Source organism: Actinia tenebrosa, unplaced genomic scaffold (assembly GCF_029948245.1).
Source record: "Actinia tenebrosa isolate PJP-AT-01 unplaced genomic scaffold, QUT_ActTen_1.0 PGA_scaffold4__44_contigs__length_22323623, whole genome shotgun sequence".
Lineage (NCBI taxonomy): Eukaryota > Metazoa > Cnidaria > Anthozoa > Actiniaria > Actiniidae > Actinia > Actinia tenebrosa.
The window spans coordinates 7,002,316-7,026,280 of record NW_028292581.1 but is presented as its reverse complement, the minus strand read 5'-3'; the positions used below and the strand labels follow the sequence as shown (position 1 = coordinate 7,026,280).

At 42.3% G+C, this 23,965-nt stretch overlaps 1 protein-coding gene across 1 annotated transcript; it reads right to left on the bottom strand.

Annotated features, from left to right (window-relative positions):
* Positions 1–727: 727 nt before the first annotated feature.
* On the bottom strand, positions 728–10,508 carry LOC116293708 (uncharacterized). The gene is made up of 6 exons (XM_031701170.2): positions 7,709–10,508; positions 6,553–6,768; positions 5,434–5,594; positions 4,907–5,210; positions 4,184–4,388; positions 728–3,741 (listed from the first exon to the last, which is right to left on the bottom strand). The coding sequence occupies exons 1-6, from the start codon at positions 10,362–10,364 to the stop codon at positions 3,471–3,473; spliced, it is 3,813 nt and encodes a 1,270-aa protein (XP_031557030.2). The 5' UTR covers positions 10,365–10,508; the 3' UTR covers positions 728–3,470.
* Between the last annotated feature and the right edge of the window lie 13,457 nt (positions 10,509–23,965).

Here is a 23,965-nt window from a genome sequence, read left to right as displayed (position 1 = left end):
CGTGGGCCGGAGTCGCCTCTCCGCAATATTGCTCGTATTGATTCTTATTCAGGTTCAGGGCTTCGATCACTCTTCAGTTCAAATCTATGCTGACTGCTTTTCCATTTCATACTATGTACCAATGAGTGCCTTTAATTTGTTTTGTCACAGTTTATAATTTCACGCGAATTTACAGTGTTTATAAATCTTGTTAACTAATAATGTGTTTCCTAATTACCTGTATAATTAGGCAAATACCATTAGTCCATGACATGTTAGATCAGATAGCTGCATCCGTTTCACATCTGGCCGAAATAATCACTCCTGTTGATGGTGAGGTTTGCGTCATCGATATTTTGAAACAGGGGTCGGATTTTACATGAAAAGTTAATTAATCTACGAAGATTTACTTTTCTTGGCCAGTCTAGTCTTTCAACAGCTGAGACTTACATCAGCGTATATTGCTGGACACTCCGCAGCCGGCTTACTTGTGTACACTCTGACCTTCTCTGTATTATTCTCATTCTCACTTAACAAATCATTAGAATGCATGGTTGTGTTATCCAGGCGAGAAATAAGCCTTTTGTTTTCTCTTTCCCCAAGGGAAACAAGGGGGTGGCCCTAGCAAAGTGGTCATATGCAACGACTGGGCCACTATAGTACGATGTATTAGGGGTAAATCTCTGCATTTAGTCCCAAATAAATCTTCCCAGTGAGATTTTGTTTCAAGAAAAACTCAACCAAAAAGCAGACAGAACTGAATTTATTTCGTACAAAAAATATACGTTCATAGAAGCCTATACGACTCCATACTCTACAAACACAAAACTGAATTGTAAATTTGCATTTTGTAAATGTTAACTAGTCAGGGGCTGCATTTATTTGGCACAGGTCTGCAAAGAGAAAAGTTAAGAAATGTTTCGCTTAGAGTGCACGCACTAAAACCGTGAACATCAAATAGTACTAATTAGTACTATTTCATACAGAATCCTTTGTTTTCTATTGTTTAATTATCACTATTTAGTGCTAAAAATTAGTATTTGTTTCACGGATTTAGTGTGAGCACTCTAACTTTGGCAAGCTATATGCCAAACTATTAGTAGTCTCTGACGCAAGGCGTGAAATGATTGTGTTCTAAAGATACTTGACTAACAATTTTGATATATCATCTGCAAGATCTCTTGAATACCAAACAAACACCGCCCCTGAACTATGTTGGCATCATGATGAGATGTAGTCTCCATCGTACCCGTAATTAGTGAGGGAGCGACAAGATGGGATGCTGCTCTCGAATAAACAGCCAAAATTGGTAATAAAACACAATAGAAAACTAAAGGTAATGAAATTCGAATACTTGTCTCCTTAATATTAGTAATCGTCAGAATTCAATACACCTTAGGATTTTTGTCGGAAGTTTCCGAGTGACAGATACGAGGAACAAAATATCGATAAAACCGAGTAAAGTATAAAAGAAATTGTTAGCTATCTGTGGAGAAAAGATAACTATTGGCGTAGTCAATATTTTTCGCTAAGGTGTAAGGGGTCCTCCAACTATCATAAACAAATCATCTTACCCCCTCCTCCACATAAAAGACGTTTTCCGCACCCATCTAAATTCCACCAGACCACGCCTCTGTGAAACCTTTTCGAACTCGTAAAGAGATCTTACTTATCGCTTTTCTCAATATTATGCGAAGTCAGTAGTTGCGAGTTGTCTGTTGGAATTTGGTTTTTCACTGCCGCCAGTCAAAAATATCAGTTATCGACTGATTAATTTTGATTGACGTTAGTGAAAAACCAATTTCCAGCAAGCCGTTGAAATGACTGAGTTAACAGAATATTGAGCCATTGCAGTAACCCATGAAACACAATTGGTTTCTACCGCTGTTTTCGTTGCTACGCGCTGATCGATACAACAGTCGCAACAGGAGAAATCGGGCAATACACTCAATAATAAAATAATACAATACACGTCAATCGAAGCAGAGGCAGATCCAGGAATCAAAGAAAGGGTGAACCGGAAGAAAGGGTGGGGCGGAAATTTTCGTCCTTTAAGGTCACTGGAGACCTTCAGGGGTATGTTTCGTTTAAGACTCTCTCTTCGCAACACTTTAAATAAAACCCCATGAAACTATATATCGTTTTAAAGGTCACATAATAGAGATTCAGAAAACAATATTATTTCACGGGTTAAACAAAACCACTTTATCACGTTATCTATATATATTTAGGTGCATAGCTAATTCTATTTTTCTCTTAGTGCTCTGTATAACTTTGATGAATCATGACGTGTCTATTTAGCTTGATATCATTGTATAATTTTTAGGTGTCGACAGTGGATCGGTGTAGTTTTGAACTTCGACTGTTTCCTGAAGTAAAGGAAAGCCCAGCATACGCGAGCGCTGAAATGCATGCCGTTTTCGTTCGTAACCGAGTGGTTTTCAGTCGAAGAATATACCGCATTTTTATCCAATATTTTCACACAAACTGCTAATTATCATTCATTCGGAAGAATGAATTCATTTGGCAGAATTAAGTTCCTTCCTCTGAGAACTCTTTGCTCCGTCTTTCTTCTCTCGATACTTCCTGCGACTCTCACTACAAAGTGCATGCAAGACCATAGAAAGCTAAACTTCATTTTGTTTTTCACTTCTTTCTTGAATTAAATCTATCATAAATTCTTATTCAGATGAGAAATGTATTCCCAATGAGCCACTGCAATTAGTTCTTGTACCCCTCCCCCTTCTGCCCGGGTAAACTCTTTAAGAAATTCTCAGACTAAAAGATAAAGGAAAATCCTTTGGAGACTGTTTAGGAAACGAAAGAAAATCTTGAGGTGGATGTTATTTCCATTGAAACAGAGGTTATTTTTCTCATAACGTACAGAGGGCAGATAAAGACCTCTGCAAGCATGGTAGGAGAGAATAGGGCTGCGGAAAAGGTAGAACGAATGAAACTGTTCCCGAACAAAGGCAAGATAAACAAGTTAACATTCTTAACTGGGGCACAGGAATTACCTCGTGCTGAGGTAAACACTTAAAATTCAAGGACTATTTAAGGAATATTCAAGGACCCAAAAATGAATTTTCAAGGAGTTCGGTTCAGTTTACACGGTAGTTGCACATGACCGACTTTCAGATTTTCCAATCTTTCTGACTATATTTTTTTCAGAACCATGCAAGTAATGATCAAAGCAAAAATTCAAGGAGTTTTCAAAGAGTTTCGCTAAAATCATAAAATTCAAGAGCTTTTCAAGTGCCCTTGAAAACGTGAATTAAATTCAAGGAGTTTTCAAGTAGTTTAAGGAGTAGCACGAACCCTGAAGTTAACATTCTCAACCGTGGTACAAGAATTAAATGTAGTGGCTGATTTATGATAATTCTACCTATTGGTTACCATGAATACCCTATGGAACTGTAGGTCTGTATTCCAGGGCGTGACCAATCTTCTACAAATTTCATTATTATACCATTCTTTAGTCGCGTTCACATTTAAAAACATTTCATGTGAATGACTTGTGATCCAATTTCACTGTAGTCATCTACAGTGACATATTGTTCATCAAATATGGAAAGACTTGCCAGGATAGACCCTCCTATCCAGGGTGAGTGTCTGCGATGTTCTGGGGCACGTATCTTGTGTATTCGAGGGTTAGTACGATGGAGTTCGTGCTGTAGTCTTGAAGTGAATCCTTTGAGTAACGTGGTCCCTCCTGATAGCACGATGTGTTTGTAGCATAAATCCTGCAACTCTGGATCACATCTAAAAAACGAATTGGGTTTGAATAAAACGTCTTGCAGATAGAAGTATCATGATATCATATCCGGCTAATCGGCTAGGCAATAGTCGGAGTACACAACAACGACAACAACAAAGAACAGCAACAACAGCAACAACAACAACTCCAAATTTTACTGGTACCTTGTACAAGATCTGGGCTGACCGAAGTCAGGGCACAACTAACTCACAGATTGACTTGGGATTTACATGTAGCATGTTAGGTTTTCCAAAGGGAGGGAAACCAGAAAACACAGAGAAAAACCCCCCAATCAAGGGAGAGTTCCAACAGATTCCACTCATATCTCATGTTTTTATCTAACTGAATTACGTAATTGCGAGAAATGGGGAAAACCTTGACAAGAATAATAAATTCTCTAAACCAAAAGGCTTAGCTATTGACATACATAATCACATGAATATACACCTTTTGATTGCAGTATCAATGAGTTTATGCACAGGCTGTTGAGAGGCTGTTGTAGAGTTTGCAGACATTAAAGTATCTGGTTGGAATAACGGTTCTACACATGACATACACTCATATCCAATATCAACCATCTGGCCATCAGGTAGCTTGTAGTACTGAGTAAGAGAGTCATTTTTCTGGTACTTGTCAACATCATGGTCATAATCTGGGGAAGAGTGGAGATCAACTTATTAATTTGTTTTAAAAATTCTTTTTGTAGGCTGCTGTTGGACCATAGGATTGCAGCTGTTGAGGGGTAGGTGTGCAGTCAGCAACCATTAGCTGCACCCATCTCAACAGCTGATAGCTGGCCAGTCCTGGACCAGAGTGTGCTATCACCGCCCATTGGCTGCACCCATCTCAACAGCTGATAGCTGGCCAGTCCTGGACCAGAGTGTGCCATCAGCACCCATTGGCTGCACCCATCTTTGCAGCTGATAGGGCCAGTCCTGGACCAGCATGTGCACTCAGCACCCATTGCTGCACCCATCTTAGCAACTGATAGGCCAGGTGGTAGGCTTGTCCTGGACCAGCATGTGGATCCAACCCTTACTATAATGTTATAGGCCCTTAGTTTTTCTTCCGCCTACTCAGTGCAAAATCTATATATCATATGAAAAGGGAAGATGGAGTGCAAGATATATGGTAACAGGATTCTTATTTGAGGCAAGGCTTTGGGCTTACCTTTGGCAACAAAAGCCAGGTTTTCTTTTATATCATTAACGATTTGCCAACCAGAGGATGTTGTGAAGTTCCTTGCTCTAATATCCCACAGCAGAATTTTCAAATTCTCAGTCAAGTCACCACCTCCTATATCAAGCTGCTGTTCAGTGTATGCTAGTGTGTGTCCCTCATAAACTACACCTGCTTGAGTGCAAGAATAGCCAGAGGACAGACAGACACCTGAGGTAAATCCTGAGGCATACAATGACAATGGTAACTGATCAGCCAAAAACATGGCTGGAACATTCAAGTGTTCAAATAATATCTGCAACAAAAGAATTAAAGATATTTTTCTGTAGTATCAAAACTCCCTTAAAATGAGCCTTACTCATGTTGCAGCAAATGAGAATAAAGATTTTAAAGTAATAATATCTATTAACAAGATAATGCCATACATTTACACTTATTTCTGAATAAGAAGAACCAAGACAGAAATTTCTAAAGAGATATTTTTCTAAAATTTAATATTTACAAGCTTTTCTTCCTACCTCTGCAATTTTTTCTCTGTTCTTTTTTGGATTTTGTGAAACCTCGGTGACTAATACAGGATTATCACCAACTTCAGCACCAAGTTCATCATAAAGCAAATACTCCCAAATTTCTTCTATGTCAGTCCAATTTTCAATTAAGCCAGCCTTCATTGGATGGGCTACATTATATCAAATTATAGAATTGTAACAGTAAGGTATGGAAGCAATCAAAGTAACTACTTGTAATAATGGGGGAAATAAGTGACATAGGTTGCATAGAACAAAGAAAATACGTGTAGACTCCTGGGCCTGGTTGTACAAAGGGTGAATAGCATTATCTGATTATTACATCTTATTCAGTGAATAAACTTATTGGGTAACAGCATCGCCTTATCCACTGGATAAGGATTTATCTGTTGGATAGCGCTATCAACCCCTCATACAACCAGGCCCATTAATGTAAAGGAAAATAATATTTACACTTCTTAGCTACGACAGATTGTTCGATATCGTCTGAGCTAATTGAAACTAATTACATAATGAGTTATTGTTATGTCACGCATTTACATTATCCGTTACCGCAAAATTCGTTTTAGAATGAAACAAAAACTATGATTGTAACTGTAAATTATGGATTGAATTTTTGGCTATGTTGTTAGTTTAACAAATAGATCAGGCTTAGCTATGTTCTTTGCAGAACATTGGCTAAGCCTGATCTATTTGCTTTATATGAGAGATTTTCACGAGAAAAATATCGTAAAATCTCAAAAAACATTTTTTCACAAAAAGAGCGCTCGGCTAAAAATGCCTAAAAATGCGGCATAGGGCTATCTGATTAGTCCAGTTTTGACAGGTAGTGACAGCTCTGTACAGCCTGGCATACACATGGTTTATGGCATTTGTTGAACAAGAAACAAGAATTGCTTGTAAAATTTAGCAAAAAAGCCAAGGAAAACAAGCATTTCAACTTACTCTTAGAAGAAATGGAAATTCAAATAGTGAAGAGTTTGAAAATTTTTTTCTATGTTCAGATCGTTTACTGGACATAGTAATGGTAACTAACAGGAGTCACCACCAAGAATTAAATTTGTATTGATTACTGAACAATTATTTGCTGATAACAAATGACTGACTTACTCAAATGCATGACGCCAGCCTTGGCCACAGCTTCACTGCCATACTTTTTATAGTCCTTTAGATTACTTTCCATCCCAGTGATGTGCATTGAAAACCTTTGAGGCATGCCTGTCACATTCTGTTGGATAACTCTAGGAACTCTGTCTCCAGCATATCCAAGCTTGATTATACCACTTCCGTTGTCCAAGACCACAGCTCTGTTATAGTGGGAGCCAACTGGTAATTTTGGAGCGAAATAAAAGAATAACTATGATCATCATGAAAACATTCATTCACAGCAATTTTCAATATTATGTGAAGTCATTCTTATTAGAATTTAGTTTTCCACTGTCACCAGTCAAAAATATAAAAGCTACCAATTAGTCATAAATTCAGTGTCTCATACAAGAATTAGAAATAGTTATCTCTACAAGAAATGAAAGTAGAATGAAAAACTTTTTAAATCAAGGTTTAAATTTAATAACCAAATTTTTTAGATATTATTTTTGAAATAAATAATAAATACAGGCGACCCTGAGCACCCTAAAAAGTGGGGGGCTAAGATTGGAAAATGTAATGAGACTAGTAAGGAGAAAGGAAAAACGCGTGGGATTTGGGGGTGTACAGTAGCCCCCCTGCCCTACCCCTTCACAGCACATGAAATAGCATCAATACAAAATTCAGATCATTTTTTCCCAAAAAGAATTCTTTCATTTTTTCCTTTTCTAAGGAAAAACTCTTAATTCTTGAAAAATGAGTGCACAGACAAACATGTTTTCTCCAGTGTCAACATTGGGGTAAATTCAATAGAGAATTTAATACTGGGGGAGGAGGGAGGCTTTATCCATTTCTAGCATTGGGTATCGGCATTTCCTGGAAATCCCCAATATCTTGATAAGTAAGGATTTTGAGATTAATAATATAAGAAACGAATAATATAAGAAACGATACAGACAGTAATTCATGACGTTTCGAGGTCATACTGACCTTATAATCAAGTGTGTTTAATTGAACTAAATCTTGACTATTTATAAATACAGACAGTATAAATAGTCAAGATTTAATTTCATTAAACACACTTGATAATGAGGTCAGCATGACCTCGGAACGTCGTGGATTAATGTCTGTATCGTTTCTTATATTATTAATCCCCAATATATTTGAAAAAGATTCTCACCTGATTTAAGCTTTGGCTTTTCTTTCCCTACCTGTCTACTGGCACAAAGACCATCAACAGTGAGAACAGGTTCAAATACCTTGATACCATCATCTTCCTCATCAGAATCCTTTTCATAATCATACCAATCAAAATCCTCATAATGGGCTTCATCATTGGCCAATTTTGAAGACCCCCCTACAGCACCAAGCCTGGCTTCAGCATCATGATCAATGACCTCATCCTCTTCAGAATCAGTAAAATCTCCAGAATCCTCTGAGTGTGGAGTTACCTCTTTTTTTCCCTTCGAGAGCTCTGGGGAGGAAACGTCATATGACTCACTTGAAATACTATCTTCAAATTCCAAGTCCTCTTCCAAGTCTAAAATCAAACTCCTTCTCCAAAACCCTTCTTTATTATCACTACTCTGTTGATCTTTGTTTCGTAACGTGACCTGGTTTTGTATAACTAATCCAGGAGAGCTTGATGGGCTGGTTTCAACTTCAGTTTCATTACTCTTTTCTTTATCTAATGTTAATCTTACTTCTGGAATTACAGGTGCCAAGTCTTCATGCTTATTGAGAGGTTCATCAAGATTGTCCTTTGGTATTTCAAAGTTATTGTCTAAATCTACAGTTGGTAAAATGTCTTGTTCAAGTTCTGGCTTATCTCTTGTTTTACTGGAATCAGAAATGGCCGTCTCATCTTTTGTTTCAGGAACTATTGTTTTTTGTAATGTAGTTATGCCTTCAACAGGTGTTTCCTCATCTGTTTTAGCATCTTCAGCAGTTATTTGATGGTTTTTTGGCTCATCTTTTGCCTCACTGGAGTCAGAAATTGCTGTTTCATCTTTTATTTCAGCATCTATTAATTCATTTAATTTGGGAATGTTTTCTACAGGTAATTCTTCATTTGTTTTCTCATCTTCAGCAGTTTCTCTATCATTTTCTGTTGCAGCATATTCTGTGAATGATTTAGCAGACAGTTCTGACACATTTTCTTCAAACTGCTCCTCAACATCTTCAACTTGTTTATCAATCTTTTGTTCATCATCTGTCACAATTAATTGTTCACTTTGATCCTCAACAGATTTCTCAGCTTCTTCAGACACCTCTTTACTTGATGTTTCAACAGGAAGATCTTCAATTAATGTTTTATCAATATCAAGAGGTATCTCACTTTCTAGTTTAACATCCTCTTCAGCAACTACTTCAACTGCTTCATCTTTCAATGGCTCCTCAACTGGCAAAATGACACTGTCACAAACTGCTTCGACATTATTATTAGTTTCAGTTTCATTTGATTTATCATGTAGTCCTGAAGTCTCTTCTTCTGCTATGGGTTCAGTAGGTTGGTCAACATCACCCCTTTTCAATTTCGAGGCAGCTTCACATATTGCACTATTAACAACATTTTCAACCACAAAACCAATGTGGGGTTGGATTTCTTGTGCAGAGGTCACATCTAATTCATTGTTATCCATATACTCTTTCTTCAAAGCTGCCTCACCAACAGCCTCATTCACTACTTCACTTGCAACACAAGTCCCAAGTGCCTCCATTTCCTCTATTTCCAATCGTTTTTGCATTTTAGCCTCTATTTTCTGTCTTTCCAAAGAGGTTTGCACTTTCAAGATAACATCATCAGCAGAGTCTGAAAATATTTTCTCAGACAAACTTTCTGCAAAAGTATTTAAACTAATACTGTTATCTACGGCCGTTTCTATGGTTGTGTTTGCCAAATCATTAGCGAATTTCTCCAAATCTTTTCCCTGTTGCTTGGAAGGTGATGGTGATTGAAGATCAATGGCATCCATAGCCTCTGCAGGAACTTGTCTTGATATTTCCTCAGCATTACAGCTTGTTATTTCAACAGTCTGGATATCTCTAGATGCAGTATTTTCTCCTGAGCTTCTGTTGAGGTTATCACTGAAATCAGATACCACGGAGGCTGCTATGCCGACGTCAATAGGAGATAATCCCTCAGCACCATCTTCTAAATTCCTATTGCATTCCATGTACGAATTTGATGGAACTTCTTCAAACTCAACCGGTTTAGACACATCCTTCTCGTCCCCTTTTAAATCAACAACATTACCTACTCGTTTCTTGTTCTCTGTTTCAGGTACCTCTGCTAATGACAGAGAAATATCTTCGGGTAAGAGTATTAATTCAGAAAACTTTGATGAAGTGTCGTTGAGGAGTTCATCATTTGGTGAATTTGAGGCATGCCCAGAGTTTTGCATCGACTGAACCGATCCCTTGGCAGTGTTTGTACTTTCAAAGGAAGGCATACTAAGATCAGAAACCAAGCTGGATGATTCTAATTTTTCTGTGTTTTCTACAGAGCTGGGATCAATTTTACAACTCGAAGAGTTGACTTCCTGTGGGGTAGACTCCGCATGATGAGCATCGCCATAACTTAGCGAACTTCGTACAGAAGTATTCCAAACAAACTCTGGAATATCACTTTTTCCACGAATGAAAGGCTCTGAGATTACGCCATCCTTATCTCTTTCTGCCTCCAAATCCTCTCCTTCATGGGTCTCTGAGAACTCCTCTTTCTCGGCCTTTACTTCAGACTTCTGTTGCGTGCGTTTAGGATACAGCCAAGACAAGATAAAATACAGTGTAATCAAAACAACTCCAAAAATATCCCAATATGACAAAAAGTTCATCTCGATGCACTTGGTCGATTATCAACAAAATATAAACGGTGTTATTAACAAAAAAGGACAATTTTCAGCGTCTTGGAGGAGAAAGAATAGCACCTCGAATGAAGAACTGTGTTCGCATCCGCCATCTTCGAGTAACTTCTTCTTATATATGGAGCCTCGGTTGCGTGCGACGAACGTCCAACGGAAGCTTACGACAAACAATCGCGTGGCTAAAAATAGTATCAACAATCGAGTCTATTGATTGTTTGACATAAGAGATTATTGAGCTCTATTAGTGTGGACACAATCACCCAATACCCGACAGGTCACTTAAAATATAAATCGGTGAATTATAGATTTTTAAGAGGTTTGTTTTGGATACATTAAAGTTGGGTCAGCGCGCTAAAGTATGTTAAGGCCTGAGTTTTCTTTGCATAGTACTGCGATTCACTGCGCAAAGCTGTCCAATATAATTGGCATTGGTTCCTTCTTGTCACGAAACACAACACCGTAAAAGGTTAAAGCGCTCAGCGTAAATATTGACAATCAATTCGGATGTCAAGCAAAACCACAGGAATTCCAAAGAATGTTTCATACAAACCATTAGTCTATAACTTACCGCGCGCTCGATTAAATTGGTGAGTTTTTTTATACTCGAACTAGGATCACGTGTATTTAATGTTACGTTTACGACTCAATCTGTAATGGTTGGAAAATGTGCAGACTTTATTTTTTATAATCATAGAACACATGTTTTTCTGCCTGTTTCCAAAGGTGCTTTTGAATTTAAATTTGAATTTTGAATATAAGAGGGGGTCATTCATTCGATCTCAACACTCATGCAGTGCCAGGGAATTGGGGAGTACAAATCTCGCGAGAGAAGCAAGCTTAGGAACGCCAGCTGAGTGTTTTTCTTGCATGCTTTTCGAAATATCGCAACGCATTTTCTGGGTATAATAATGACTTTATATAATAATGTCAGTCAACTTTTCCCTAGCTAGTCATTATAACTGATACATATGGCCGGTTGTACGAAAAGCGGATAGCGCTATCCTTATCCAGTGGATAATTCGATACTGTTATATATGGATTTATCCACTGGTTAGGACTAATTTATTATATAGACATGAGTGTTTTACCGGGAAATACTATGCCACTTGTATTTTTCGTACAAACTACATCCAGGACAAGAGTAACGTATTTTCCATCTTTACTACTCAGGATATCGATGACGTCACTTGCGATGTTCTCCGGGACCTGTTTTAATTAACTTCCGTAGTTTTTCTTTGTGGATTTGTCAATATATCAACGGGAAAATTATACGTTGGCTTGAAGATATGAAGATCTTCGCGCCACCGTGTAATATCCTCTATTTATCCGTCGGATAGCGCTATCCACCCTTCGTACAACCGGGCCCAGGAGTCCATTATCCTGAACATACAACACAGGTACCCTTAAGCAGCAGTAAGGGGGACTCGCGGTCAATGTCAAAGATTTACGGGTTTTACAGGCGGTTTAAGGAAGGCGCCGGCAGCGGGAATAAGCCGCGCGATAAGTCCTTACTGCTGCTGTGTTGTCGAACCGCAAACGGAGGTTAAAATATTCCTTACATATAGATGGACACCATCACAAGCATTCGAAATAAAACTGTGCGCCGACTGCGAACTCAGGTGTTGGATCGTCTGGATGCTGACTTTGCCTTCACAACATTTATGGAGGGAGATACGGACGAGACGATGACAGAAGAAAGGGCTGAAAGAATAATTAACTTAATACCCGAAGGTAACTACCGGTTGGAGCTAACGTTCATAAAGTATTTAGACGGCGAGTGGATGATAGAAAAGGGGCGCAATCCTATCAGGGCGTCTGGTAAGAAGGACCTGTTTGTCTTAAACGAAAACACACGCCCGGGAGCATTGGTAGGAATAGACATGCTGTTCTACGAGGTTGCTTACCCGGTTACCGTAGTCATTTACGGTGCGTACGAGATAAAGACGCCAGACGTTAAGAAGTTGAAACCGATGCGACATCCCGGTAACTGCGTAGGGAAGTTAGTAAGAGAGTTCTTTGAAGACTCCTCTCGGGGCGGTAAACTGACTTTAAAGAGAAGAGAAGCCATCAGGAAATGGGAAAAAGATACTAATAGGACCGGAGGCTCGATAGACAACATCAAGAAGTTAGAAACGGCGCTGGAGAGGCGAATCCATGTGAAAGATATTACCGACGGCTTCATTTACTCCGGGACGCATAAGTACGGCGGCCGTGGTGCGCCTATCGTAATTTACCAACACAACGGGCATGCGTGGCGAGAACTTAGATTCCCACGAAAAAAAGAAACCAAGGTCTACAAGGAGTCGCCACTTGCAGATTTAATCCACGAGAACTCCGTTTGGCTAATGGATTCAGAAGGAAGTCAGTTTATGACGCAAGACGGTACTCTTTACCGCCCCGAAGTTGAACACCAGCGCATCCAAAGCGCGTGCGAGACCTTAGGAGAAGACTTCTCAGACGAAGTGCTTAGCTCCCGTAGTTTGGACTTTCTGGCTGCCAAGAAAAGAAACGGCTGGAAACCCACGCCGGCAGAGTTCAAAGACGTAGCCAAAGCATGCGTAGAACACGGCCACGGAGGCCTATGGAACATGGAGTACGACGAAGACGAATACGTGTCGCTGGATATGAAACATTGCTATCCTGCCAGTTTCAAAGGCCTCGGCGATTGTAAGGAATATTACGACCGTTACGGACATCCGGACTCCCAGTTCTTCCGCGTGGCTTTAGATGGTAAGTACGATGCGCCAGCTACAGGATTCGTTAGATTGACCAGTTGGAAATTCGCAAAGAACTTACATCCAATAATCTACGCGTGGTATGGAAAGCACTTGCAGGAGAAGGAATGGATACCCATACCGCTGTTAAAGTTCTTCGAAGAGCGTAAGCTGCTTACCTACGCGGCGCATGAAGCCATACTTTGTCATAGCGCCTTTACACAATGGCTCCCAGAGCACAACCCCACAGCGCGAATTGTTATAGGTAAATTCACACAGGGCGCTAAAGAAGGAGAAAAACATATGCAGCGACGCCTGATAACAGACGAAGGAGAGTTAAGCTTCCTTATTAAGCGCGCCCATGAACAAGGAACAATGGTGTCTGTGGAGAAATGGGACTACTTCATAGAAGGTCAGAAAGAACAGAAATGGAATGCATTGTGTTACTACCAAGACCATCGACCGCAATATTACCACCTGCGTGCGAGTATGTTAGCATATGCGCATATTAACCTTCTCGCGATGCTGCTGCGGTTCGACAAAGAGGACATCCCGCGCGTAGCCACGGATTCCCTATACGTGAAACCGCACGTCTTAGAAAAGATGCAAGAATTCTACACCGACGATGAATTAGCAGAAAGTGGCCAGTGGCGCGTCAAAGACGAAGAAATAAAAGCCTGGAGAGAACGCGTAGAATATCACGGAGAAAATACTTGGGGCGTCGTAATGCCCACAATGAGGCCCATGCCAACCGTAAAGGACCCCATTTCCTACCAACGCTTCTCTTACCTTTACGGTACGGGAGGCAGCGGTAAGACTACGCGTGTGTTAGAACTCTTTCCGGCCTTAAAGGTGCTAACGCCAACGCATCGTTTGGAAAGAGAACTCTGCGAAATGGGCCACGACGCGCAGACCTACCACAGCTTCTTTCGTTGGAATGGCCAAAAGTGGGTACCAGAAGCCATCCACGACATACCTCCGGTGATACTTTGGGATGAGATTTGCACCGTACCTTTGGAAATCCTCAAAGAATTCGTAGAGTTCCTCCGTGGAAAGTGTCAAGTAATATTCGCCGGAGATCCCTGCCAGCCTCCTCCAATAGCCGGAGAGATGCCCCACGAATGGCTAAAGGGGTTCGTAGACCATGCGGAGGAAATTAACACCGACTACCGCAGCAAGGATCAAGTAAGAAACCTGAAAGCGGAATTAAGGGGCCTTAGTGACGCCGAGCAATGCAAGACGCTGCGCAAACGCGTACGAGCGAAGAAATACGAGGACTTCCTTTACACGTGGCATCCAAAGGATCTGGTGCTGAGCAGCAAACGCGCAGCACAGTCTCGCATACAGAAAGACTTACTCAAAATACACCAAGAGCGCTTCCCTACGCATCCCGTACCTGTTTGTTATAAACCCCACGACACCCGCATGCAAAAAAGAGATGTCTTAGTACCAGGCACGAATGTTCAACTAGAGAACGCAGTTACCCACGATAAAGCCTGGGTACCCATAGAAAAGGTGGAAAAAATAACCTCCCATCCAGACTGGCGCTTGGGCTATTGCATGACAGTCCACAGCGCACAAGGAATTACCATCAAAGAAACCTTATGGATCATAGACCAGCGGCTGTGTTGGAGCAACCTTATCTACACCGCCGTAAGTCGCGTAGAATATGCCAAGCAACTAAAGAGAGCCTGGGGTCCGCAACTGCGCTACGATAAGACGCCAGAGGACGTAGCCAAAGAGAACATTGCCAAGAAACTCCTTCGCTACAAGCGGCACGACGAAGAAAAAAATGTGACGTTCGACCTATGCGTGGACGACGTCTATAAGAAAGGGGCAAGGTGTGCCAAATGTAACATACCTCTACTATGGAGGTTTGACCCAAATGACGATCAGCAGTTCTCCGTGGATCGTATAAATAACAAACGCGGGCATTGCAGAGGCAACGTAAGACTGACATGCCTAGAGTGTAATCGGGCGCGTGGAGCAGCACTACTCTGAGTCTTTGGGGACTATGAGCAGCTCTTCCATGACGAATCCGCGACTTGGGCCATTTAGGTAATACAACACGGGTTGCCCTTCCTTGGTGACGGACTTCGAAATCTCATACGTTTCCAAAGACCAGTTAGGATCCGTGGCTCTCTTACTGCCACCTTCGAGTTCCCCCGGCTGATAGAGGTATCTGACCACTATGTCGCGGGGTAGCTTTTTTCCTTCAGTCCGACCGCCCTCGAACTTCTGACATAGGACTTGTGTTCCACGTGTTTCTTTTTTATGGCATCCTTGGGTTTCATCCCCGTAGCCCTGGCCGCCTCGTTATTCAAAGCCGCGATGACCTGGAGGAGCCTCTGAGTCCATTCCCTGTTGCGTTTGGAGGGATCTTCCATTTCTTTCCAATACTGGTACCCAAAGAGACGCTCGGCCAGGGTCTTATTGAATCTTTCGACAATGCTCTGACCCCTGTGGTACTCTGCTTCGGCTCTCCTAATCTTAGTGCTGTGGTCTTTCAGGGTCTTAGTAACCACGCCCATGAACTCCGTCCCCGCATCCACTTGCAGCAGCTTAGGCCATTTCAAGACGCGCTTATAAATCCTACCTAGGGCTTCTGCGACTTCCCCAGAATCCTTGCTGGTTATGGGTTCGGCGTCCTTATATCTGCTTGCGATATCGACTACGGTCAAAGCGTATCTATAGGTCTTCTTTCTCACCTTGTCGTGCGGTAAGAAAAGCAAATCCGCCTGATGAACTTCATTGGGGGTATTTACGGTGAAGCTAGGCCTGGGAATGTACTTGGGCACGGGAAGATAAACCTGCCAGAGGGTTTGTTTTCTTAGCCAGTTCTTAGCCGTTTCTTCTGATACCCTGGCCGCGGTCGCGAGTTTCTTAATAGCCGACGCTCCTTTCCAATAGCCTTCAGGCCCATAGTAAATCCTTTTGAGTTTGTCCTCTACGCGGCCCATTATATGAATTCCAGGACGAGATTGATTTGACGTCCATTGAAATCCACCGTCTCTCCGTCCACTTTAATGGTGATGTTTATGCTTTCTACCAAATTAGACAAGTCATAACTCAAAGAAATGGGAGTGTATTCTTCTGAGTCAAATGGATTACCTTTGGGCAGAAACTTGGACATAAGAGAAGACTTTTCTCCATTGTTGTAACTATGGACTAAATCGCAATAGACTTCGTAAGAGGATGCGACTTTCCATTTCACAGGTATGGCTGTGTTGGTAATCGTCTTGCCTGAAGCACATAATAAAGATCCCAATGGGTCAGACTTTCCAAAAGTCATTGAATAATTTGACATATTATGTTTGAGGGTCATTTCGTGCGGCAATCCTGTGGTGAGAGTATAACCGTGTTTTGCTAATTCCTTGGCCAGTGTGATTGGTGTGTAATGTCCATCGGGCAGCAATACGGCTTGATAGTTAGATCCTCCTGTATGCTCAGTGACTATGCCCCTAATCAGGTTATACCAAGAATTGTACAAAGAGCAACTAACCAACCGAACTTTATGGGCTTTGATGGGGGGATTCAGATAAGTGGTAAAGTTATTCTTGTCGCTTTCCAAAAAGACGATCATATATTTCAGGAAACACGGTTTCCTTCGTTAGAGCAGATACGCCAAAGCTACGCCTCCGGCCAGTCCTGCGACTCCTACGAAGACCAACTCATTGTCTTTTTGTTTCTTAGAAGGCTGATAGTAATTCTTAAACTGAGGCCTTTTTAACCCCGTTAATGCCGCGGGGTGTGCTTGCGCATAAAGTTTAAAGGCGTAGTCTGTGTTTTCGAAGTTCTTATCCGCCTGCATCTTGTCTTGGTAGTTCTTATCCAACCAATCCCTGTAAGCTTGTCTTTTTTCATTCCAAGCTGCCACGTCCCTTTGATATTTCTCCAGCGCTAAGTCGTGTCTCTTCCTTTCGGCGGCTAAATCTCCGCTGCGATCACCTCTAACTAATCTATCCAAATACTGACCACCATAATTAGCTCCAGTGAATGCTAAAGCTGCAATAACTCCACCTGCGACCACGCTAGCCATTATATATTAGAAAATCACAGAGATTTTCACGAGTTATGTCGTTGGCAGGTACTTTTCCTTCCGTAGGTAATCCTTTACCATGATAGCCCCGCCTACGGCAGCGGTCATTTTAGCAAAATTAGCGAAGCTCTTGCTTGGGTCTTCAGTAAAGTCTTCTTTGAGCACTTTCTTACCAACCCAACCAATACCCGCAACAATGGAAGTAATAATAGCTGCTTCTTCAACAGTTTTTAACAACGCGGTCGACATTATATTACAGAGCGAGAAGGAAAATCTAGGTCGCCACGGCACGTGGTGATAAATCTACTCCATTTCAGGGATCTTACTTTTTCTAACAGCCGGTTCCACGGGTGCGTGCACGGGCGCGTGATATGTTGGCGGTTCTACTTTTGGCTTCGTAGCCCGCCATTGTAAGTAAAGGCTGCCTGCTGCTATAGCAACTCCTAACGCGCCAATGACGTACCCAGGATTAATGAAGGATTCCTCTTCTTTTTCCTCCACCTTTTCTTCTTTTTTGGCTTTGTTCTTTTTATTCATCTCCGCGAGCTTCTTACCGGCAGCGACTCTGCCTGGAGATTTAGCCTTGGTAATCTTGGTATCTTCTACGGGAGCCTTTTCTGGTTGTTCTTCGGTGCCACTCATCTTATATTAAGGGACTTGAAGGACTTGACAAGTAACTTGGTTACGACTTGAGAACGACTTAATAATGACCTGACTAAGTACTTACGAATGACTTGACTAAGTACTTACGGTGACTTGACTAAGTACTTACGAATGACCTGACTAAGTACTTACGAATGACTTAACTAGGTACTTGAGGCGACTTGATCAGGTACCTCAGCAAGTGCCGCCTGGAAGACCTTTTCGACTTCTCTATCCTTCTTGAAGTCCTTCCAAGACACCAGTACCTCCTTCAAGTCGACATGCTGAGCTACATGAAGTGCCGCAGAGGCGACTGCCATTAACTTACCGCACTTCAAAGACAACCACCCGCAGGTTATCTTAAGTTCTTGGGCGATGACATAGTCATCGCTTATGTCCTTCCGTAGTTGCTCCACGTCGTCTATGGGCAGCGCAAGTCCAAGGAGTTTGGTGGCAAGTCGGATGGCGGAGTCTGCGACGGCGTCCGTGGTCTTACTTGCAAGGGCAGCCTCGTACCTCTTATGGAATTTCTTGACTTCCTCTTCTGACAACTTATTAACTTGCTCATGGGTAAGTTCCTTGCCTATCATTTCTTTACACTTCCCCGAAGACACAAGGATGTTAAGTTGTTCCTTGAGGTTACTTTCATCTAACTGCGCGGGGACTTCATCTAAGAGCTGCTCAATGTCCATATATGTTAATGGAATACGGAAACCTCAAAGAGAAGATCATTTTGGAATGTTGGTGCGTTTTTAAATGCCGCATGTATTCATGCAACTGTTCCTTGGATATCTCACCGCCGTAGTCGCTTAAGATGGTTTCCAGGTCAGACTTACTTGGAGTATAAAATACTACGAGAGAGCCTATGTTTTCCCTGAAGGGTTTAGAGACACTGGTAAGCTGCTGGGAAAGCAACCAAACGCTGATATTGTCGTGTCTACCGCTGAAGGCGAGCTTCACTAATTCGGAGGTGCGCTTTTTTACGTCGTCCCCGCAGGCAATGTCATCCAGTATGAGTAAAGTCTGTGTATCCTTAGGGAATTGTTTGTGCCAGAACTTCAAATGGCTGGATAACTCGTTGGGGTCTAAGATATCCACAAAGAAGTCGTCGTCTTTCACTCCTATGCCCGTCCAGGTGCGGTTATTCACGTAGGTGGGGCAAAGCAGTACGATGTAGTCGAAGCGGTATCTAAAGGGTCCTAATAGCTGCTCTACCACGAACTGGGTCTTTCCGCAGCCGGTGGGTCCTACGATCAGAGCGTTACAAGGAATATGGTTCGGATCCATTATATATACGATGGACCCAGTGGACGCAGTAAGGAGGATTACCACCGACGCAAAAGATAAAAGAGACACCATAGAAATGCAAAGGGAGGAGATAGACCGGTTAAAAGAGCGCGTGCAGGAGTTGTACGATGAAATGTGCGGTCTGAAGCGTGCAGAACGGTTTGGCGCGCTGGTGACGATGGCGGCGTGGGCTAAGGAGTCCGTTAAGGACTTCATGCGATATCCCCTGTAGAATGTTTACGATAAGGTTAAATCTTTGTTAAGGATGCCTGGAAACTATTTAAAAAGTGTCTCAGAATGTTGACGTTTAGGTTAAATCTTTGTTAAGGATGCCTGGAAACTATTTAAAAAGTGTCTTAGAATGTTTACGATAAGGTTAAATCTTTGTTAAGTATATATGGAAACTATTTCAAAGAGTGTCTCAGAATGTTGACGTTTAGGTTAAATCTTTGTTAAGGATGTTAAATGGAGGCTAAGATATTGTTAAGTATATATGGACTGCTCGTTGTGTAAGAAGGTGTTCAGCACCAAACAAAGACTTCAATACCACGTTCGTCGCGGCGTTTGTACAAAGAAACCCCTTAGCCGCGCTTGTAAGGATTGCGGTAAGGAATTCAGCACCGTTCAAAAGATGCAACAACATCAGGATAAACGCATTTGTGGGCTTTGTAAGGACTGTAATAAGGAATTCCACAACCCCTTCGAAATGCAGCAGCATCTGAAAAGGGGCGTCTGTAATCGAACCAGACAGTGTAGTTTCTGTAATAAGATACTTAGTAGTCGTCAACGTTTACAGACGCACCGGAGAACGCATGAAGTGAATTATAGGTTTCTCTCCCGCGCTTACGACTTGGAAGGCGTGGATTGCTACCAATGTGCGGATTTGATGTGTCGCTGCCCGCATAAAGAGGATTACTTAAGGAATCGCATAGATTACCATAAGAAGATAGTCCGTACTTTCCCCTCTTTTGAACGCGCCGAAGGCGTTCCGTGGACTAAAAGGGAGTATTGGAGGCAGGAGTGTGATCGTTGTGGTTGTGTTAGAGAAGAGGAACATATCTTCAACTGTCTTAACAAAGATTTAACCTAAACGTCAACATTCTGAGACACTCTTTGAAATAGTTTCCGGGGTGTCTTAACAAAGATTTAACCTTATTGTTAACATTCTGAGACACTCTTTGAAATAGTTTCCACACATACTTAACAAAGATTTAACCTTATTGTTAACATTCTGAGACACTTTTGAAATAGCATTTCTTGGGGCCTTTAATAGTAAGGTAGGGTTTGCGCAAAGAGTCTCAAATCCCATCCTTATTTTTATTTATTATTATTAAGGATAATGAATAATAATAAATAAAAATAAAGACCCCTTTAAAGGGGCCTTGCAGAGTCCCCTAAGTATATGGTAGCCTACTTCACGGCATTCTTTGGGGGCGCCCTAATTACCCTTTCAATATATGGACTGCATTACTTGCGAACTACCTGCCGACTGCATTACCCCTCGTAAGCCACCGATACCCAAACCGCGTAAAAAATACGCCTGCCTTCATTGCGACAGGGTATTCTCCGAAGGATCCTTTGTGGGGCATTGGTGCTCCGCGGATCCTAAAGCGCAGCGGACTTTAGCAGACGCGCTTAACTACAAAGAGGAGATGGAGTGACTCTTCTTTCAATGTCAAACTTCCATCGGCCATTTACCTTACCATAGCTGCGTAAGTGGGTGAATTCCTCGCCCTGAATTACGTACCGCACGCAATCCGGCGCCCAAAGGGAATATTCCTTGCCTTCTAAGTCTTTGAGGACTAACCGTAAACGGTCGATGTCTTCGAAGACGACGTAATTTTTTATTTCGTATGCTTTACCGCAAATCAGGTCACGCCAGTGTATTTGGTTCAGTCGCGAAACGTGTTCGCGACTCATTATTATATCTATGAAATATTCTTAAATGCGTTGCCCTTGTCTCCGTAGTCTTGAAGCGTTTGCAGCACCACCGACAGGGAATACGGATGCCTTCCGCGTAGTTGCTAAGGGCACGACAGATGACGTCATAATCGTTGCTAACCATGGTCAGGTAACCATTCGCGTCATACTGCGAAATTATCTTGCGTTGGTCTGCGGAGAGTATGCCATTTCCTTTCGGCGTCTTTAATTCGATGCAAAGCCCTTCATACCTTAAATGCGCGTTCAGTATTAAGAGGTCGGGTTGACCCCTTTGATAACCCTTCTGCCAGCATTTTATGCGTTTGCTGTCAGAATCCTGCAATTCCCCTAAGCCGGGCGCTATGAGCATCTGTGGGTAGAAGCGGCGTATGTAGTCCACGACTTTCTTATGCAGGTCAAACTCATTTTCCATTTTGAAGACTAACTTGTTATGACTATCGAACCGCCTTTCTATTTCATACTTACCTGTCTTTCTCAATGCGGGAAGAACGTCCTCGAGGACCCAATCCTGGAATGTCTCTGCCGTTGGCATCTTAGAGCTAAATATTAGTTGATACAACCCAGATTCGGTTACGTACAGGGAATTAGGCTGTGAATACGAGGGGAGGCGATTCACCTCCACTCTAAGTTCGCTAAGCTTTACCTTATACTTTTCACGAACATGCACCTTAATTGCATCTTTTGGGCGTTCGTAACCCAACGCAGCCGCCACTTCCTTTGCTTTGAAGTATAGTTTATCGCCTTGCACTATGCATTGCAGTTTGGTTTCGTTGTTTTCGAATACGCGAAGCATTATATACCAACGATATTTTTTTATCAAAAGGATGAGCGAGTGGATCAATAGGCAACGCTCTTTAGCTGATTCATTTCTACGCTCAGTTGCGCGTCAGACACGACGAAGACGTAGCAGTTTATTTTGTCGCCGTCGCCGGCAGCGGCATTCTTGGTGCGCTTGATCTCCAATGTTATGCCGTCCTGCGTATTTACTAGACGTAAACCCTGACCATGTAGGTCTTCGTCGTTAATGGTGCGCATGTCAATCCACAGCGCATACTTATCCTTAAAGAATTCCTCGGGGCTAATTTGGTCGCCAAACTTGCGCATTGCCTCCCTGTACACGTCTGCGGGCTTTATTCCCTGGGAGTAAACCTTGTTTGGAACGCCGTTGATATTCACGCCGACGTTAGTAATGTTGGGGTTGTGAAAGGCTTCGGAGTTGCGCTTGCCGGCTTCGTAGGGTTTGGCAAACACCAGCATTAGCCCCGTAAGACTTCTTCGGGGGAGGTTAATGCTTTGGTTGATAACCTCATCCGTCTTATCCAAGAAGCTAAACGTCTTATACATCACTACGTGGTCGTATAAGAATGCCTTCCCGGAGCTGTATTCCATGCCGGCGCTACGGGCCAGCTCTTCGCTGTACACCGTTTCGTACTGCAGCTCTAGATTAGTGATAGAGTATGGGGTTGTTGTGGTAAGTGCAGTGCTTAGCCCACCAATGATGTTATTAGCATCTGCTAAGGTTACTTCAAACTGTAACTCGGATAACTGTCTTGGGTAATACACACCGTGATTCGTGATTACTTCAAAGTCTAATGGTATGACATACTTGCTACCATAGGCGGTCTTTATTCGCTTTGCGTCTGCCACTGCGGTTTCTCCGCTGCCGTCAGTAGGTTGCGTTTTCGTAGGTGTGCGGACCTTACGTAGAATGACACTACCAATTCCTTGTTCTATCCTTTGCGCGCGGTCAAATGCTGTTAACCATAGATCCTTATAGGTGGTATACAGATCGTACCTATTTAAGTCCAGCAAGGATTCCCCAGCAAACTTGATTCTCATCTTAGAAACGATGTTGCGACCCACGTTGTTAACGATAATCCTTTCGTCTGTGGGGCTTGACTGCACCGCTAGGTCAAACCTTAAAGCCAAGGTGCCAGGAACTAAGACTAGGTTATCCGTTAGGCGGGGCACGCCTACGTACAGGGTTTCCCCTGGCTTTGCGCTAGAAGGTGTGAATGTGACCCGGTGAAAGGTGCGTTCTGCTTTCAGTCCGCCAACCTGCTTAGGTAATACGTTGGGATTTAACTTTGAGCTTATCATATATAATGGAAGTAGAAGGAACGGATTTTGACCCCCTTACCGAAGAAGGCCAAGTAGACATTAACGACGATGAGTATGAGTCTTTGCTTCCTGATGACAACGTGGATAAACGAGGCCTCTTTAGTAAGTTACTTAACAGGTATGGCAGTAGATTCCGCGATGCTATGCGCTCCTTAAGGGAAAAGTATAAGTCCAAGAATCCATACAAGCCTATTCCGGAATATCTACAAATGGATGACTTGGTCCCTGAAGCCCCCGACGCCCAATGGCTTCAAAGAGTCCAAGAACAAATGGACGAATCCATAGGCAAAGACCAGCCGGACGACTTCGATAGGCTAAGGGAGTTATTGCCCGATTGGGATCCTAAAAAAGCAATAATGGTGTTTGATGAAGATGAGGAATATGGTAAGGAAATAATTCTTGGTAGGCTCCCAAAAAGCGGCTCTAAGATTTATTTAATTAGAGATGAGCGGGGGAATTTCTTTCCCGACCCCAAGATTCCTAAAACGTTAAGGCGGGCCATTGGAAGTCCTAACTTAGCAATACAGGAGCAAATGTCTGAGGAGCGGATAAACATTGGTAGGCAAAGATTCTTTGGCGCCCTTGCAAATCTACCACCTGAAGCAGGTGGAAAGAGCGAAGACCAAAAAGTCATGCAACTTCGAAATGCAAGGGAAGATATCAGAAACCTAACTGCGGAAATAGAAAGGCAAAATGAGGAAATATCCGACCTGGAGCAGGGAAAAATAGCAGAAGTAGCCTCCCTTAGGAGGGAAAAGGACGCTGAAATAACAAGGCTCGTGGATAGGATCAAGGATTTAACATATGAACGCGGGGGAGACCCACAA

What these genes read in the sequence shown, in the direction of transcription:
- LOC116293708 (XM_031701170.2), bottom strand. Translation starts at nt 10,364, where the DNA reads ATGAACTTTTTGTCATATTGGGATATTTTTGGAGTTGTTTTGATTACA. An exon ending in GGCTGGCGTCATGCATTTGA is followed by an intron (nt 5,595 to 6,552) that starts GTAAGTCAGTCA and finishes GATATAATGTAG; the next exon opens with CCCATCCAATGAAGGCTGGC. An exon ending in ACAGAGAAAAAATTGCAGAG is followed by an intron (nt 5,211 to 5,433) that starts GTAGGAAGAAAA and finishes CTTTTGTTGCAG; the next exon opens with ATATTATTTGAACACTTGAA.